We start from the raw sequence: 19,706 nt of genomic DNA, 5'->3' as shown, positions 1-19,706 counted from the left end.
TCAATTTTGTGACATACCTGGTTCCTGTATCTTCTTGTGCAGGTCTAACATCACGAAATGTCTTCCTAAAACCATCGGCTGTAAGGTGGTATGCACGTAACAAAGCTTGCTTTACCTTGTCGTAATCTTTGAAATCTTCAAGTGAAAGTGATGAATATTCAAACAATCCACAACCTTGAATAAGTGGTGAAAGACTGGTGGCCCATACAGTATTCCTATCCCAACCTTGCAATGTGGCATAACGCTCAAATCTATTGGTATATGCATCAATGTCGTCTTTCTCTTGGTTGAATGGTGGCAGTTTAGGTGGTCTACTTCTTGCTGCATTACCGTTGCAATGATAACCGCCATTGCCTAACTGTGATTGTGCCTCAGTTTGGGCTTTCTTTGCTTCTTCTATCTTGAGTTGTATTTCTAACTGCTTTGCCTTTTCTCTCTCTATCTTTTCTTGAGCCTCAAGAATTTCCTTTTGTGCATTTGTTTCCATTTCAATTTGCCTTTCTTTAAATTGTCTAGCCTGTTCTTTTAGACTTTCATCTTTATGCTTATCTTCCTTTTATCTCTGCCTATCTTCTTCTGGTTTGTGTGCATCAATCGCCCTTTGCTTAGCTCTTCGATCTCTTTTTATATCTCGTTCTTGCTTAAGTTTGTTCCTTTGATCATCTAAGAATTGTTTTAGTTCTTCACCTTTGAGACCTAACTTGTCTCCGATTGACACATGTTTTTCTAACTCTAGTTGACTAGTCATGACTAATGTATAACGATGACAATGTATTGTAACCATTTACTGATGCCTGCAGTTTAGATTAGAGTGCGAGCAATTTATAGTTACACCCGAAAACAATGTAATTTCATATCATAGGTGAAACAGTTGTACGATTAAACAACAATGATACACTAATTGTGTATGTGGGTTCCACGTCTGGCATAAAACATGTTAAACACAAAACCCAATTATTAACTTGCCAACCAACATTACGTTAGAATGTTGCTTCAATTTTTGTCAGGACCGCCAGTAAGACGCTAGAATGGAAGTACACAGGTAGACCGAAGAAATAAGAGCTGCTCATGCGGAACTCGTCTGCGAATACAAGTAGATACAAATAATTAATATACATATAATTAACAAGTTGAATTTTATGACACCAGTCAGTTATGTGTTTTTCACTTCTGTCAAAAAAATGCTTATGCCTAAATTTTGGATACAATTCCCGGGCAGGCTCCCATTTTATTGTCACCCACAAAAAGTAAGCAAGTGGCAGTGCGACACATTCGCCTATCGGCTATCCAAAAATAATATGCAATGTGAAAATATACTCCAACCAACTAATGATACAGAACAAGCTTTATAAATTCAACTTCTTAAGTGATCATGTATTTACTGAGGAGGAACTTTCTCCTAAAAAAAAAGAAACAAAAAAATTGAAGGTTAGAAAGTTCTGTAATATTGCATTATTACATTACTGCTTAAGGACACATATGATTTCGAATACTTAGATACAACGTATTGCTTTAGCGCAATCTTTACCCGTTGATGACATATACTAAATATTATTTAAATCCTGAAAAATTTAAGACTTTCCAATGTTGCGATATCCCTGGATCTCTCTCAATTGTGAGAGAACAAACTGGTTCGTGTCTATTCAGCCTTAATATATATATAATTACCAGATACTCTTTTCTCTGCAAAAGAATGAAGTTACATCTTCTAGTCTGAAGAGCTTTCCCACCTTTATTATCCGGAATTCTAATTTAACATTTATCTTTTAAAATATAAGAATTCTGAATTGCCCCTATGACGAACATTGCCTAAATGATGTTGACAATACTTGTTGACAGGCAGTCGCTGACATTGGGTTGTGGTAGATGTTATAGTCGAAGTAGGTGCAAAAACTATTCTCAAACAGAGCCTCAGGTCTTCATCTCAATGTGAGGAGAGTAGCACTGTATCGGAACAAAATACACAATCAAATTTGCTGATAATACTTTGTCCAAATACAATATACTAAATATGTTGCATAAATTTATAATAAAATTTGTAACAAAAACACATATATAGTTTGTTCCATATACAAAAAAAATGGTTAAACATATATACATTCCTACTCCAAAGCTATGGTGAGCACATCATAACTTTCCTTTATGCGCACTAACCTCATGTTCACTACACCAAACATATAATCACTCTCTGCCAAAAGTAGCTTGAATTGATTTGCAGTGCTATAAAAGTCACCATCACTATTACAATCCTAGCAAACGTCCCCCTCCTTAAGGAAAGTCAATTAAAGCGTGACTTTAATGTTATCCGACATATTAGAAAAAAATACTACACAAAATTAAACTGACTTTTGTGCACCTCCAAATTTATACTAACTTTAAAGTGGTTGCATTCCAAATATTACTTATACAAAACAGATTAATATAACACGTTTCTACTTACAATAATGCCAGTTCTTAAACTACCAGACGAGATCTGCAATACAGCTATATTTTGTCCGTTCAGGTGATGTACTTTCATTCCAACTCTGCCGACAAGCTGCTTATCCAGAACACTACATATTGTTTGAATCTGGAGTCTCCAGGGAATAATTGTGTTTTTAGCTTTCACAGTAAATGCCAGTCATAATTTATAGTTTGCCAGCCCAGGCGTCAACACAGGTATCCTTTAGGATCCTGTGCTCCGTGATATGAAAAATCACAATACTTTAGCTCCGTCTTTTTTCAGCTAAGAGACATAGCATGACTCAATCCGATGGTGGTATTTTGGAGAGTGAATAAAAATCTTATCCAACACTCACTCCACTGCCTGGTTGTTATGTATGGCATAATTACTAGTTTTACAATTAGCATCACCTGGCAATACAATACATTGTCATATTGACTATGCCCTGCCCTGGTAGTTTTCCTTTTAAGTGCACTAGCTATCTTAAGAGGATGTTGCCATGTACCTTTGTATTATCCTAACTATGCCCTGACCTGGTGATGTTCCTTTTGTATATACTCAAATTATCATAAGATATGCTAACCTGTACTTTTGTAGTGAATAGAGGAGTTAGGTTTTATGTAAATCGTCCTACATCCCTGGACACTAATTTCCATCAACAACAACAACCATTGTTGACTAAAGGTAAAAGTTACTTGGCAAACTTTCTAAAATAAACAGCTGACAGATTGACTTCTTTTGTCATAAAGAAATTCAAATTAACTAAATTCTACTATTCTTATGTGACAGACAGTACTGAAACCTCATACCTTGTTATCTTTAGCTGGACCTGAGATGTCCATCGATGTACTGTTTGTACACCCCTCCCCTTAGTGTCAATCGCAAAATGTGCTCTCCCTCCCCTTTCAAATTCCTGGCTACGTCGCTTGTCCTATCGTTTGCTAAGTTCATTCCGTATATGCTACATTCGCTTCATCTGCATTGGATTGTTTGAAAGCGTTGCGGCGTTGACAGTAATGTAACGAGTAAGATCCCCATTATGGCGTATAGCGTCACCAGGAGTATTGTGGCTATAAGGTCATGCATGTTATTGTTAGATGTAGAGTACACATTTCGAGAACTATTAGAGTTTCCGGCCACAGGGAGCACATCACCTGGACCTCCATGGTTTGTACGTTCTTTGTTTTTCGAGGGTTATTTGATTGGTTTAATTGGTCCCGGTTTATGTGTACGTCGATGGTTAAAAGGAGCCCTTAGTTACGCATTTCGTAATGTCAATAGGAATAAAACTGGCATGAATTGAGTTTCATTCTGCAAGAAAGGAGTTTAGTAAACATTAATGAGCCAAGAGTAGATATGAACATAGTCATTTATTATTCGGTTCATTCTAAGTATGTTTAACATTCATATTCCAGACACACAGCTGAGTTTAAGTGCATTAAGACGACGAGGAAGAATTTGTTATAATAACCAATATCCTGGAGCAATCGTGTATTCATATCAACTTTGCAGTGCATCAATATTTGATTTTATTAACACGAGTCACGCAATTTTAAGGTTGCGTTGAGCCATTGTCAGTGATTCGCCTGAGTAGATTCATTGTATGATCTCCGTGGAGTTAAAGTTTCAATTATTTAAAGTACTTCACTTTTGATATGTAGTTAGACGAGTCATGACTCGTGACACACATATACAGATATAGTCATACATGGTTACCAGATACCATACCATACGTTATTCTTACACTGACGTGATTTACTTTCAGTTAGAGGACCCCATTACATTTCATATTGTTCAAATCACCAACATACTGTAAACCTAACCTAAACAATAAAAATCGTTTGAGGACGTATGCCCGGGATTCTTTTGAAACGACGTATGATCGGTCTTGTTCTGAAAAGCAAAAACAAGTGCTCACACACGCATTCATATACATTGTAAATCTGGCCGGTGGTCAACACAGAAGTTGTACAAGAACAGAGAAGCCACAGAGTAAGAGAGAGTTTGTTTGAATGTTCGTCAAGTATATTCAGTAAGATAAGAAATGATTTGGTGACTGTAACCCAGGAGTGTGCAGCGTTACCTTAACTTAAAAATGAAGTTTCTCAAGAATAAATTACCATGAGCAAGTGAGAAATTTAGTCCTCGAGAATAAAACCTAGGGAAAATGGAAAATCGTTTGAGGACGTATGCCCGGGATTCTTTTGAAACGACGTATGATCGGTCTTGTTCTGAAAAGCAAAAACAAGTGCTCACACACGCATTCATATACATTGCAAATCTGGCCGGTGGTCAACACAGAAGTTGTTCAAGAACAGAGAAGCCACAGAGTAAGAGAGAGTTTGTTTGAATGTTCGTCAAGTATATTCAGTAAGATAAGAAATGATTTGGTGACTGTAACCCAGGAGTGTGCAGCGTTACCTTAACTTAAAAATGAAGTTTCTCAAGAATAAATTACCATGAGCAAGTGAGAAATTTAGTCCTCGAGAATAAAACCTAGGGAAAATGGAAAATGGAAAATCGTTTGAGGACGTATGCCCGGGATTCTTTTGAAACGACGTATGATCGGTCTTGTTCTGAAAAGCAAAAACAAGTGCTCACACACGCATTCATATACATTGTAAATCTGGCCGGTGGTCAACACAGAAGTTGTACAAGAACAGAGAAGCCACAGAGTAAGAGATAGTTTGTTTGAATGTTCGTCAAGTATATTCAGTAAGATAAGAAATGATTTGGTGACTGTACCCAGGAGTGTGCAGCGTTACCTTAACTTAAAAATGAAGTTTCTCAAGAATAAATTACCAAGAGCAAGTGAGAAATCTAGTCCTCGAGAATAAAACCTAGGGAAAATGTGAGAAGTCGCTAACAAGTAAATATTCTCACGAGTAAATGATCTCACTAGTAAATGTTCTCACTAGTAGATGTACTCACTAGTAAATATTCTCATGAGTAGACCTTTACGGGTGAGAAACTAACTACAAACTGATATATGTGAGTCAGTTCTTACGGCAGACGACTCTACACCGTAAGAAGTACAGATCTGAATTACTGATGATATCGCGGATAAGCACTAAGTGCTAAAGATTATTAAATTAATTACACATTTAAAGTGTTAAAAAGAATTGACTATGACTTATCTGATGGGCTATGCGTCGGTAGCTCGATCGCTAGCGTTAAGTCAGCACAAATGTCAATTGTCACAAATGTCAAATGTCAAGTTGGTAAGTATAAACCATCTGGCCACACAGTTATTGTAGTACACTTAACGTCCCGCTTCAGATAATCCCTAGCCTAGATACAAATAAAGAATTTCCGACGGAATGTCCTTGCAACCCAACTATAACGATACCAAAACAGGGAAAACAGCACATCTCATTAATACATAACTTATCTAAACAAGCCTATCCATAATTTGTTAACCTACGACAACGACTCTGGCCAAAACATGTACTGATACGGTTTCACTGATTCAGCAAATCAGTTAAACTCCAAAATTTCACCAGAGTTAAAACTGTTAAAAGTGGGTACCCGTTAATCAGTTAAAAGTGATGTGTGTTATAATTTCTTAAAACATTTATGACCAGTTGCTACCGAGAACTTGGAATTACAAACAGAAATTACTAAAACACACTCCTATGCATAATGGTTGACTAAACTGACCAGACTACTACAAATGTTTCTCCAATAATTTCTTCCACATTTTAATAGAAAGTTGTAGGCACTTTACTGCAATACGCTTAAAATCTGCAATTTGGACCTTTCTTACAAGGTGCACTTACTAGACAAACATTGGGACAGTTGTTTAGACTCCGAAACATTCATTAGTTCATTCATATATATATATATATATATATATATATATATATATATATATATATATATATATATATATATATATATATATATATATATATATATATATATATATATATACAAATATTTATATAAATATGTATATATATATATAAATATATATAAATAAAATATGAATATATATGTATGTATTTAAATATAGATATATGTGTGTGTGTGTGTGGTTTATTTAAGTAAATATTAAAACAGCCATAGTCGGTGATGTATATGTCTAAGTATACATATGACCAACCGTGACGTCGCGCTGTTATTCAAAAATAGTCGCTGAACAAAACTAATTATCTGGTGGAAGACTTTTTTTCTGATCTGTAGAATAAAAGAAAAACATACAAACAACGGTGAAATTTATGCTCAGTTTAATTCATAGTTCACTGTTAAATACCTCTCCTCTCTTCTGACATCAAAGCTTCTTAACAGTACGAACAACTAAATGTGTCTTTCCGTCCATATGCTACCAAGCCGTCGAGATACATTTTTAGAAATTACCGCATTTCAGGTACATTGCTGAATTTATCCTTTATTTTCTCTAAATTATAAAATATATATTTAATGACTTTATTTGTCCACACTTCCCGCTATCCAGTTGAATACTTTGGTAAAAATTCGTTCTTAAGTTGGAGTATGTTTACTAAATGTTATCTTAAATCTTCAAATATATCAAGATTTGCGTTACTTAACCCCATGCTATTGGATAAATGAAGAAAGTCGAATTGAAATGATGTTTTCTTTGTGAGTAAATTAAATGATTTTAAGGGAAATGAAGAGACAAAAATAGAATCCGGAATTATTTCAATGTAACTTAAGTAGTTAAGAAGAAGTTAAGAAGTTATATTATGGTACTAACTTCCTGAAATGTGGACAGAATACTTTGCTTGACACTGAAATTTACGACTACATTTTCTGTAGAGGTCAGTGGTACCGATAAAAAAGTACAAAAAGTTGAATAGTGCCTCTTTTTTGAAAATATTCTAAACCGCGAGCCACTACAGATGTGCAAACCACTGGAACGTATCATCTGGCAACCGTCGCTTTGTTCAAACTGATTCTTTTGTCATGGAATGAAATTTCTAATGATATGTAAAAACTAGATAGTATTACATCAAGTTCCAAATCTGAATGTCGCAGAGTCTATTACGTTCACGTTAAATAAACAGTAAAATTGATTCTTACCTTGAAGGGTGAACTGCGTAGACTAGAAAAGAAAAACCAAATGAAGAAAATATATAAAAAAAAGTTAATTGAAATAAGAACTCATATTTTAATTTTTTAACACTAAATTTACTTGTGTAAAAGTAAGTGGGCCTGACGTTTCGATCCTAGCAAGATCTTCTTACGAGGTTGATTGACAAGTGACAGTAACAGAAGGGACAAATACAGACACAGAATACAGACAGGTTAATGAGCATGATAAACACAAAGAGATATGTGTCAGAGGATTAGTACACAAGGGATGGAGAGAAGACAAAAAACTAACAGGGGGAAGAGGAGAGGTAGGAGATAAAGTGTAGAGGGACAAAGAGAGAATTAATGGAAGAAATTTACTTGTATAAAGTCTTAAATAGATAACTCCAATTATAGTACCCTCTCTAATTGAGGGCGATTTCAATACCCTATAACTTGGATATGACCGAATTACAAAGTCACTGATAATTTTGCGGTTTTGATTTGTTAGTCTAATAATATTATTGTTGGTAATATTTGTTGTCTTTATTCACCATATTTTATAAGTGACTCTGACAAAAACAGGAAGCACTAAGCATAAAAAGAATGACACAAGTACGAAAAGGAGATTTGGAAAAAAAACTCTTGAAGGCTTCTAACAATGTACTATATCTATGTTTATAACTACCTATTTCTTGCACGCCAACACCCTCCCCTCCTCGATCATCCCTGTAATTCCGAAATGTCAAAGCGATATGAAAGAAGTCAACTCTAACTAACGAAGGATGCACTACCGAAAGGTATATACAAATAGTAAATTAGAGATATGGATACTAAAGCAGTAAGAAAGATCATGATATATACCAAATGAGACTGCGTTTAAAAGAGCTAACACATAAAGACTCTGTTATTGTGTCAGGTATTGATACATCATTACAATGACGCTAAGCTCGACTTTGACAACAAACTTATAATATGTTTAGACCGTATCACTACGTCCATCATTCCAGAATTCCATTTGTTCTGTAACAGTTAGTTTTTTGAGAAATGACTCTTCTAAAACAGGCTGACAAACATCGATTAAAGTGAATGGATAATTTAGTATATAACCAATAAAGCTCGGTTAGTGTATCAGATGCCACAAACAACTCAATTTGTAAATGTTGAATGTCATCCTACTCGGCTGCTCTGTTGTTAATATGGAGCTCAGGGGACACATTGTGTTTGGATTCCTAGAATATTAACATGTAAGCATACAACGAGGAGACGTCATAATAAATCTAGCTTAAAATGAACATTCCAAAGAATGCGCGTATGTTAAAGTTAAATGAGAATGACAGGTGAGAAGTATACAACGCAAGGGATTGACGGGTGAGTTGATGAGGGATTGGTCTTGTGTCTTCAAGAGATTATTAAAGGTAGTGGGTCGCAGATGATTTAAGGACCTGTATATGTGAATGTTGTAATACTTATATCAATGATGTTCTGCGATATTTGGGGATTTATAGTGATTAATAGTTAAGCAATGTAGTCACATTTTTGCACAACTGATAAAGTGGTATTTTATGTTTTTTCTTCTTCTTCCTTTCTTGTGATAGCTCAGCTTGTAGTAAGTTATGTGAGATTGAAATAATACTACGAGAAACATTTCTTTGTAATACGTTTATTCTAAATGTGTAACCATCTTTGCACAAATGTGAGAAACGTTTTTTTTTTTTAAATTCTGAGCCGTGGAGATTCCATATAGACAAATATGAAATGTCCAGGTTCAGCTTTTTTTATCTTTTATATCTTTCTCACTGTTCAATGTGTAAGTATTCACATGTAATCACCTACATATGATTGTGCATCGGAATAAGTATATAACAATTAAATATTAATGTTGTCAAATGATATTTTGCCAGTACACTGTGTCACTATAAGTTAGCTCCAAATGAAAATAAACAGACTGATGACGATTAATCAGTAATGAATTACCTGTTTGTCGTAATCTTCTTTAGTAAGAAACGTATCTGGTGATGTCTGCAGAATAAAAAAAAAACAATATCTTAAGTTAATTTTTATTAGAATAATGTGGAACGAATTGTTTTCGGAATTAACGTGCATGTTCTGGTCTGGAACAACACTTTAATAAAAAGAAATCAAATAAAAAAAATTGATGAACAAAGTGATACACATGGGGTGTTTTTTCTTCTGCGAATATTGGTTTCAAGCTAATAAATTCTTTAATATTGTAACAATGCGTTTTGTGAAACATCAGTAATAAATGACGTAACAGTATTCCATCATTTTGATTTAAATATTCACTCTATGATTTGCATAGTCGTTCAGTTACGTTGAGTAGCTCCTCAGTGTAGTTATACATAACTATTTTCAAATAGTCTTTTGTTGCTCTATAGGCAGAACGGATCGTTAACTTATGTCCTTTTCCTGTGGGTCTATAATAATACATGATACATTTGAGATACTCTCTATATGTTCTGAGTCCTTCAGTATCTCCTTTATTTCCTGTTGTATGTTGTGTCTTAGAACCAGTGTTATTCTATAGTACTCCACAATCTTCATTGAAATACATAACATTACACGTTAGCTCCCAAGAGGGTATTATAATGCAAAATATGACCATGTCACGCATGTTAGCAAAGCGTTCTTCAGCGTTCATCTGTTGTTACTTAATTAGTCAAATAATCCTCAACCATTCTTTTTGTGGAACTTCTGCAGGTATTTGACTGTAACTTTAAAAGCAAGTACGTCTAATCTAACTTCTGTTGTTCAGTTTATCAACCCTCACGAAACGAACGAATTATGTTGAGAGGCAGAAAGACCATGTCCTTTTTAATGTTTATTTCTTAATTTAGCTAAATTAACATTGCTTCAAAACTGAAAGTCAACAGTGATGCATCTTAAGGAAAGAAGAATCTGTAACACCTTTGTTTTTTTGTAAAACGTTTGGTCCGTAATACATGATACAAGCCTCAGCATAACGAGTGTTTCTCTTCTGGATGCGGATCTGTGCAAATGACGCTCAGAGTGCTGGTTTGATACAACTTTGCCACATCTGATTTGCTTTCAATAAAGAATGTTTACCACAATTATGAAAGTTGTAACAATAAACCATGACTCGACTGATTTGTTTCTAACAAAGCAGCCTCATCATACACAAAATCGACTATAACTCAAAAAAAGGAAACATAAGGACTAGATGAAATTACAGATTACCTTCCAGCGTCTTGACGTTATGTCAAGTATGTAAATTACATCCTTGAGCGGAGACCACGTGACTGTCAAAGAAAAATAACATAATGAACTAATGTACAATACATTGTAGGTCATGCACTTCCATATCGTGTCAAATTTGGAAGAGATCAGTTAAGTTTCGCAAGTGAAAAGCAATAAACACTAGACAAACACTAGATATTGTGTACATTGTATGATAACACAGTATTACTTCAATACTTCAATGGGCTTGCAGCCACAATGATTAACTTATTCGACAACGGGTAGTTACCATACGAGTAGTATATATATATATATATATATGGATATATATATATATATGGATATATATATATATATATAGATATAGATATAGATATATATATATATCTATATATATGTACATTAATGAGGAGAGACGTATGGAAATGTATATGTTCTCTTTAACATACTCATTCAATTGTGAGAAGTGGTTTAAAATTAAGTTTAATTCCTTTTCGCTTAGCGGATACACATAGAAAACTACAGTCCAAAAGGAACGCAAAGCTGTTAGCTGTTCAGTAGTAAACATGTGTTTTGTGTCTTTGATCAAAGTGTGTCAAAGGCCAACTGGTAAAACAAAAAAGATTGTTTCTCAGAATAGCGAAATTTCATGAGACAACTATATAATGTGAAATTCAACTTACATAGCCATATGCAACAAATTGATTTGTTGTGCTGTAGCCCGGTTGCAAATCTTTTTTTATGATACATGTAGACCAAACTTACTTGTTAGTTCCTTCTCCTTCGTCTTATCTTCGAGTACAGCCCAAACATCGTCATCTTCGAGTTCATATGGCTGGAAAGTCTTTTCCAAGCTGTGGAAGGAATCAAATAATCAGTCGCGGTAAGAACGTAGATGGTGCAAAGTAAGACACGCGTGGTACCAACACCATTGGAATATATTAATTTTGTGTGATGAGCACAACTTCAGAATGTGTAAAAATGATGGAGAAGTGTTCAAATAGAAGGACATAAATGGTTTCAACTTAATATCAATCTTAATCTTCTCCGTAACGTCTGTTACATAAGGTCAAGATGCTCTCTTCCCACCCCTGTCGATCTTCTGCAGCTCTTCTCACATCGGACCAGCTTCTCCAGCCATTATTGTTTCTCTCTTTAGTTGCTGTCCTTCTCCAAGTCGTCTTGGGTCTGCCAACCTTCCTCCTTCCTTATGATGCCCATTCCATTGCTACTCTTGCATGATTTCCTGTCTCCTTCCTCATAATATGACCAATCCAATTCCATCTGCGTCTCCGTATCTCTACACTTATTCTATTTATGCCTGTTTGCTGCATAATTCTGTCATTGCTAACTAGTTCTCTCCATGGTATCTTCAGTATTCTTCGTATGCACTTGAACTGAAAAGCATCCAACTTTTGCTCCTCTCTCTTTGTCACTTTCCATGCTTCACTTCCATATAACATCAATGATCTTACTAGTGTTTTGAATAGTGTTTCTTTCTGCCTATTGCACCATTTGTCCATATTCTTCTTAGGTTTCTAAATACACCACGTGCCTTCCCTAATCTGTTTTTCATGTCTTCTGTACCTCCTCCATCTTTACTGGCTTTGGCCCCCAGATATACGAACTCTTCTACGTCTTCCACTTCTATGTTGTTCATTTTCAGTGGCGCATCTACCCTGTTATTCATTCTCATGTGCTTACATTTCTTCACATTCATATTCAAACCGAATCTTCCTGCCATCTCTTCTACTTTCTCTGTCTTTTTCTGGATGTGGTCATGCCTTGCCGATAACAAGGCAATATCGTCCGCAAAATCCAGTTCCCCAAGCTGCGTGGTAAATCTTCATCTGATGCCACTTCTTTCTCCTGCAAGTAATCTCTTCATCATCCAATCTATTGCTAACAAAAACAGGAACCCGCTAATGGCACATCCTTGTTTCAACTAGTGAGAACATAATGCTCGTCAGAAGAATGAATCAAAACCAATTATTTAAATCAATTTCTGGTCATCTCATTGGCATGGCTCATGAATCCTATCCCGGTAATTATTACACATTCATCATCAAAGAACATCAATTGTGCCCAGTGCACGTGTTTTTTTGTTTTGTTTTTTTTTTGACGTCGAAGGGTGACATCGAAATGGTAGTGCTGTACTGTCAGCAGAAGATAAAGCTTAAGGTTAAGATTGCAGCAGAGCACTTGACGTATGAAAACTTGGAATAAATATCTGTTAATGTGTTTTATTACTTTCAATACTTTGAAATAGGTAAATGTGTATATTTGTATATATATTTGTATATATTTGTATATATTTGTATATATTTGTATATATATATATATATATATATATATTAACGACCAATTCAGCTTCTAATCAGTGACGTTGATTTTATTCATAACTTGAAAAGATAATATATCATTATGTATCATTTAGAATGTATCATACATGTATCATTATCATATTGCATATGATAGAATAGACCATTACCTGAGTTTAGTGAGACTGTCGCATCGGCAGACGTACAAGAAGATATTGGTAGTTTCTTTTACAGCCAATCGTCGACCAACACCGTAAATAATGAGTTCTTTCAGTGTTACCAAAGGAGGAATGGACATTCCTGAAATCATACCGAGGTGATCTAAATGCTCCTCGACCAGTGCGTAACAACGATCAAACAAGATACATTCAATCGGTATCTAAAATAACAGGAAATCAGTAACAGAAATGGACATATCAACATTCTATTATATCAATTATCGAATGTTTTTCTGCTTTAACTGTTTCTATTTTCGTCGTTTTGTACGTTTTGGATAAGTTAACCATAATATTATTAATATTTCATTTATACTTCTTACAGATTGTCGAAACGGGATAGTTCCATTACCGTGACCTGACCGTGATTAACCAATAGATAATACACTGAAAACTCACCGCCGGATTAACCTCTAATTAGATAAATAATTAATTGGACAAGTTTAATTCAAATCCAAGATATATTATGCGTTTTCTATAATACTAATTTCTCATCCACTTAATCCCACCGATTTGTGAATGTTAGATTCCTACGTTTCTACGCATGTGATAAACATATTCAGCTGTGCTAGAGATTACAAACGCGGGCAATCAGAATGGTGTCAGTTTGTATTGTTACCTCCAGTGGCGGCACCAGCTTGGAAAGTGGGGCACGTGTACAGGGTGGTTTGGAGGCAACAACGTTTGGAAGTGCACAACGCTCCTTTATGTATTCACGGACAAATTTGTTGACATGAAAAACACAAATCTTACCATTGCGACAAAGAAAACTGTAAACAATGGAACACAGTTATTGCTTTAAATAAGTATGTATGTATATGTACCACAGGAGAGCAACCGAGTACAACTATTGATATTAACCTTTTCAGTTGAAGCTATCTCCAATAGAAGCGCAGTTGACTTCCTCAAAAGCCGACTACTTCCTTCAAAGAAAGAGACTGTCTTTTTGCACATGTCTTTAATCTGCTCCTTGATGTCGTCAACTTTGCCGGTCTTTTCCAAAGTACACAAAAGGGCGAAATTCTCTCCATAAAGACCACTCTCAAGGTACTTGATAACTTTATCTGCCGCTTTCTCATTCAAACCACAGGTAAACCGGTAAAGAAATTGTAAGTAAAATGGGTTTAATTTCTTTAAAATGTTTTCTCCTTTGTTTAGTAGTGACGAACCTCGTAAATACTTTGTCAAGTAAACAGCCGCATACCACTGACAAAAGACTAAATTGTAAAATTTCACTCTTACTTCAATTTCTTTGTGATTGTTAGGGTCCCTTTCTTCGGTTTCGACTAATATACCAATTTCTACAAACTTCTGACAGCAAGGTTCACCAATTTCTTTAATGAGGGAAGTCTTTCGCCAACTTTTGCCTTCATTTTGTTCGACTAATCCATACAGCGCTGCTTTACCTAATGTGAGAGTTTCAGATTCTTCAATGTGACTTGTTAACCGACCTTCTAAGATTTTTATGAATATCTTAAACAGAGTTGTAGCTGTCGTGATGCCTTCTTCCCTTTGACTTTGACCAGGAAACTCATTCATATGGGCAAGCATTGTGAAGAACGATGGAACAGTCAATATATCACGAATTACATCCCCGATATGTAACTCTTTGATTACTTCTTTGAGAGAATATCCTTCTGGTGTTTCAACCTTTGCCATATATTGAGTTTGATTCTCATTGCTAAATCCCTTCAATTGCATGAACTTTGTTTTTCCATGGTAGTCTTCCGGCAAGATGGAAATTCTTGTCAAAAGTATAACCTTACAATTTTGCAGCATATCACCTTTGAGAATTTTCATAAAGTCAGATTCTTTTTTTTTGTCAGGGTACTCGTCAAAATCATCAAGGGCCACCACTACTGACTTACATTCACGTACTAAACGTTTAATTTGTGACGTTAACAAAGTCGTATCCATTGGCAACAGAGTGGTTTTAACTGCTTCGTAGAATCCCGTTATGCCCTTCAGCATTTTGAGGCGTAGGAGGATCAAAATTTCCACATCTTTGAGAGACGATTTGGTATCTTTAATGCACCAGTCTTTTGCTGCTTGAAGTATCATGGTTGACTTCCCATAGCCAGGCTCTGCTTCAATAATGATTCGTTTAGAATCCTGTTTGAAAATGTCATTATATGAGTTTAAGCCGGACCAGTTGTTAGAATTTCTGCAATCGTCAGACACGATAAGAGGTCTGTCGATGAATACTTTTTCAACTTCATACTGTTGTGGACCGCCGGGAATTGGTTGGATTTGTGCGCACCAACCTTTATATTTGAACTCAAGCTCCTTTTTAAGTTGATGTAGCAGCTCTTCATCTGAAATTAAGAAGAGAAACATGTTTTGAACATTGAATTTAAGATTAAACAACTAGATTCTAAAGTCCAACTTTTAAGTTGATTAAACTTGTTCATAACATGTTGTGTTTCATTCTCCTTTGTTCACGGAAATTATTTTTAAAACAGAAATTTATCATTTGCTCTCTTTAATGACGTAATGGATTAGATGGCTCACCTTAAACCCCATCTGGATTTTAAGACTATAGGCTAGAAAGATGATGATGGTTTACCATGGTCTTTTCTAAGTTACTTATTAAACATAATTGTGCGTTCCTGAACCCGTGCAAGTCTTTATAAGTTGGCACGGCGAGGTAGGGAGGTTCGGCGATGGGTGCAGTGGAAAATAACTAACGTTTTTGGAAGCTAAAATAATACATTTTAGTACTAAGAGTTAATCATATGTAATCGTAATGTAGCTCTACGCAATATATTAATTCCACAAAAATATTTGCATGAATAAAAAAATAAACGAATACAAATTTTAGAAATTATAATATATAAGTTTTGAAAATAAGGAAACACACATAGAAGTTCAAACGATGATCACAATTTCCATAAATTACATCAATTTATAGTAAAAAAGAAGAAAACTTACCATTCGGTAAAGCACCGTCTGCTGAATCTAGGGAAATTGAATTAAGAATTCAATATTAATAAATAGAACTTAAATATTCTGCGGTTCTTTACCTTTTGCGTTGGATTTTTTATACAAGATAATCCGCTGATCAAGCATGTATATAAAATCCTGTGGTTCTGTAGTGAACTTATGCGACTTATGATATAATTTATATGAATATATTGCGAGAAAATATGCATAATTTGTTATGATGTATATTGAGTAATACAATATGGATGTTACGTTCCTAGTAGTTCAAAATTTAAATTTAACACAATAAACATAGATGAAAATTTATTTAAGCAAACCTAAATTGTTGCTCCTGCTTCCGTTGTTAAGGCTGTACACCTGAAAAATTAAAAACGTTAATATATGCAATTACCAATAAGACAAACCATTTTAAGTATAAATAAGTCAAATGTATTTTACGATATATATATATATATATATATATATATTTATATGTATATATATATATGTATATATATATATTTTTTTTTTTTAATTGAAATTTTAGTGAGTTGGAAAATCCAGAACAGTGAAACAACTGCTAGCCTCCACCGGGATTCGGACCCGGGCCTCCCGCTTCATATGCGGACAGGCTATGGACGCTGTCACCTGTATCGAGCCATACTAAGTCTGTTTTTGGTGACATATTTGGTGACATATGGAGGTAAACGACAAAGTTCGAACCCGGGCACACCCACACACCTACATACATATATCTATATATATATATATGTGTGTGTGTGTGTGTACGTGCGCTTTTGCTATCTGACCGAGGACTTGAACAAAAGAATTTCAGGTCCTCGGTTGTGATTTCTAAAGAATCACCACGTCCTCGGAAGAATTCTATTGTATGGGCTATTGTTAATGTTACGGTACGTGGATTTGAACAATGGAAAATGCAATGGGTCTGAATGTAATGCAAACATGGATGTGTGTGTTTGTGTGTATGAGTTATTAAACTAGTGAATTAACTTTAGCGTTATATTGCAATATTCGTAATTTGGACAACTTAACCTATTGCATTACTAGTATGACGTAAATTTCAGACAGGAGTAGCCTTTCAATTGACATTTTTACATTTACCTGTATTTTTTCTAGGAGGTGGCCTTTTCTTCTTTTGAGTTTTTCTGCGAGGGAATTCAGTTTACCGTCGATATTTTGTCTTTGTATCAAATCAAGCCTTGGCAATTGTTCGATTTTTTCAAGACAGGTATTTATGTCATCAATAACACCATCTACTTTTTTTAAAGCGTCCTTCAAACCTAAAAACAGATAAATACTAAGATTAATTTTAATCCCGAGATTGATATGTATCCAGAAATATATGAACATATATAGTCTACTGTAATTAATGTTAGGAACAGAACCCATTTTCTAAATACAGATTGGTATTGCATCTATTTTGTGGGGATGGGGGTGGGGGACAACAAACACCTACCGACTTTAAATTGAAGTTCATTGTTACCACGTAAGTCTTTAAAATAACCATGTTGTTGGTAATGACCAAAAGTCCATGAGACAAACCAGTATTATGTAAATGCCTATTGGAAATTTCAAAATTAAAATCTACCTTAATATGGACGCAAAACAGTTATGCATGTTTGGTTATCTTCCACCGTTCCAAAGTTGAGACTCCACTTAAGGTAAATTTGAAAAAAAAGGAGAGTTTGCTGTCCGTGTACAACTGTGACGTCAAATCCGGTTTGTAACTTCTAAAATGTAAAATGAAATTACCTCGATATTTTTTGTTGTCTTTCTGTTCCTCCAAATCGGAAAGAAGCTCTTTAATGTGTTTCAATTCCGCAAAAAGTTCCTCATGTTCCGTTTCTAAAGTTAACAGATGTTTCACCTTCTGGTAGATGCTATAGCATGTAGTGCACAATGATATAGTGGCGTCAATTGCGCCTAAGACATCCATTTTCGTTTCTCTTCATCTTGGAAGATTTAAAAAAACGAGGCATTGTTGAAGGTAAAATATTATAACAAAAAATTATTCTATCAAAAATCATAAGTTCTATTAACTATAATTTTAGTTGCGAAAACCTCCAAATTTCTTCAGACTTGAAGCTGATATAAATTATGGAAATTATGAATACCACAAAGTTCCAGGGGCTTTACCACATCACTCTTTCCAGGGCCATGAAAGGTTCCGATGGACCCACGCCGACATGCCTCCGTGTTCGCGACTCTGTTGTCAGCTAGCACATTCCGTGGTGGTATAAAACACATTTAGAAACTCCATATTAGAATACCTGAGAATTCATATAATCTTCAATCACTACTTGATCTGAAACTAAACTCAAGGTGATGAAATATATTGCCAAATATAATGTTCAAAAAATTGATTCACAAAGGATGCTGAAAGGAGACACAAACCAAACCATTATCATTCTCTTATATGTCTGATCTGTATCAATAGTTACCGACTTTGCGATCCTCGTTGTAGTCATTGCCGACTTTGCAATCTGTGGTCCCCGTCACAATTTTACAAGGCAGGTAAGAGTGACTTCATAGATTTTCCCCTTTCGGGAAACCAAAAACACAACACATGGAGGCACGTGTGGCTCAGTGCTGGTATATTTAGACTTGATCAAGTCTTCAACGTTAGTTGCATATGAAGGAACATTTACTCTTGAGATATATCTCAGGTGGAATAATCTTAGCTGCCTGTGGAAGTTGTCCATGATGGTTATCTTTACCGCATTCACCAATAAAGTTGGTTGGGTTTGTGTCTCCTTCAACGGGTTCGCTATTATACAACCATGTCAACAGATAATAAAGTACTGAAGTAATATAGGAAATAAGATCATTAAAAATTAATCGAAGTAAATTTTACTTACCTGTGATCGCTGAGAAACTCCTACTCAGTGACTGACATGTTAACTGTCTTCCCGTATCATGATGGAATAAACAAATTCTTCAGCTGACAAGTCTCTTATGGTGGTTACCAAAAATGAACTGACGTGACTATGTACTCGCAGTTTATTTTATAGCTGATAACTCACAATAATTTGGAGTAGTGCCAAGTAACGTTAGACTGATTTAGAGAGACTAAAATGGAACCTGCATTCCTGACTATTGTTTCGTCACTGGTTATTTATATGAATCCATTTTGAGCTTTCAGTTACGATGGTTTCGTTTAATAGCCTTCTTTTACATATTATTTGTGGAATTTACCATTGCCAAGCCGTGTGACGACCAACGTGTCAATCAAACCAGAAAAGGAGCTGATTGGCTGCGGCCCTAGTAAAGCTGGGTTGAATAAATAATTTTGGTAAACCCTTCAAATCCCCAGTAGCGGATTTAACATATGACATACGGAATTATCTGGATCGCTGTGAAGGAATACACACACACACACACACACACACACATATATATATATATATATATATATATATATATATATATATATATATATATATATAGTTGATAATTTGCGTTCACGGGGTCAATGTAAATATAAAGTGAATACCAGCGGCAAATTCAAGAAATCTGCGTGAACTCTGGATA

General features: G+C 35.0%; 1 protein-coding gene across 2 annotated transcripts; it reads right to left on the bottom strand.

Moving 5' to 3' along the window:
- Window positions 1-6,425: 6,425 nt before the first annotated feature.
- On the bottom strand, window positions 6,426-19,496 carry LOC139982782 (uncharacterized). 2 transcript variants are annotated; one of them, XM_071995875.1, is made up of 12 exons: window positions 19,034-19,494; window positions 17,928-18,127; window positions 17,277-17,455; window positions 16,493-16,532; window positions 16,164-16,190; window positions 14,094-15,547; window positions 13,188-13,396; window positions 11,462-11,550; window positions 10,697-10,758; window positions 9,455-9,499; window positions 7,487-7,508; window positions 6,426-6,622 (listed from the first exon to the last, which is right to left on the bottom strand). In XM_071995875.1, exons 2-12 carry the CDS (start codon window positions 18,109-18,111, stop codon window positions 6,591-6,593), a joined length of 2,343 nt encoding a protein of 780 aa, XP_071851976.1. In that variant the 5' UTR covers window positions 18,112-18,127; window positions 19,034-19,494; the 3' UTR covers window positions 6,426-6,590. The 2 variants fall into 2 exon arrangements, 1 of the variants encoding a protein (XP_071851976.1); XR_011798338.1 differs by lacking the exon at window positions 11,462-11,550 and having other exon boundaries at window positions 19,034-19,496.
- Between the last annotated feature and the right edge of the window lie 210 nt (window positions 19,497-19,706).

This window comes from Apostichopus japonicus, chromosome 16 (genome assembly GCF_037975245.1).
Source record: "Apostichopus japonicus isolate 1M-3 chromosome 16, ASM3797524v1, whole genome shotgun sequence".
NCBI lineage: Eukaryota > Metazoa > Echinodermata > Holothuroidea > Aspidochirotida > Stichopodidae > Apostichopus > Apostichopus japonicus.
Note: the sequence above shows the minus strand (reverse complement) of the source record. Positions and strands in the feature narration are given on the sequence as shown.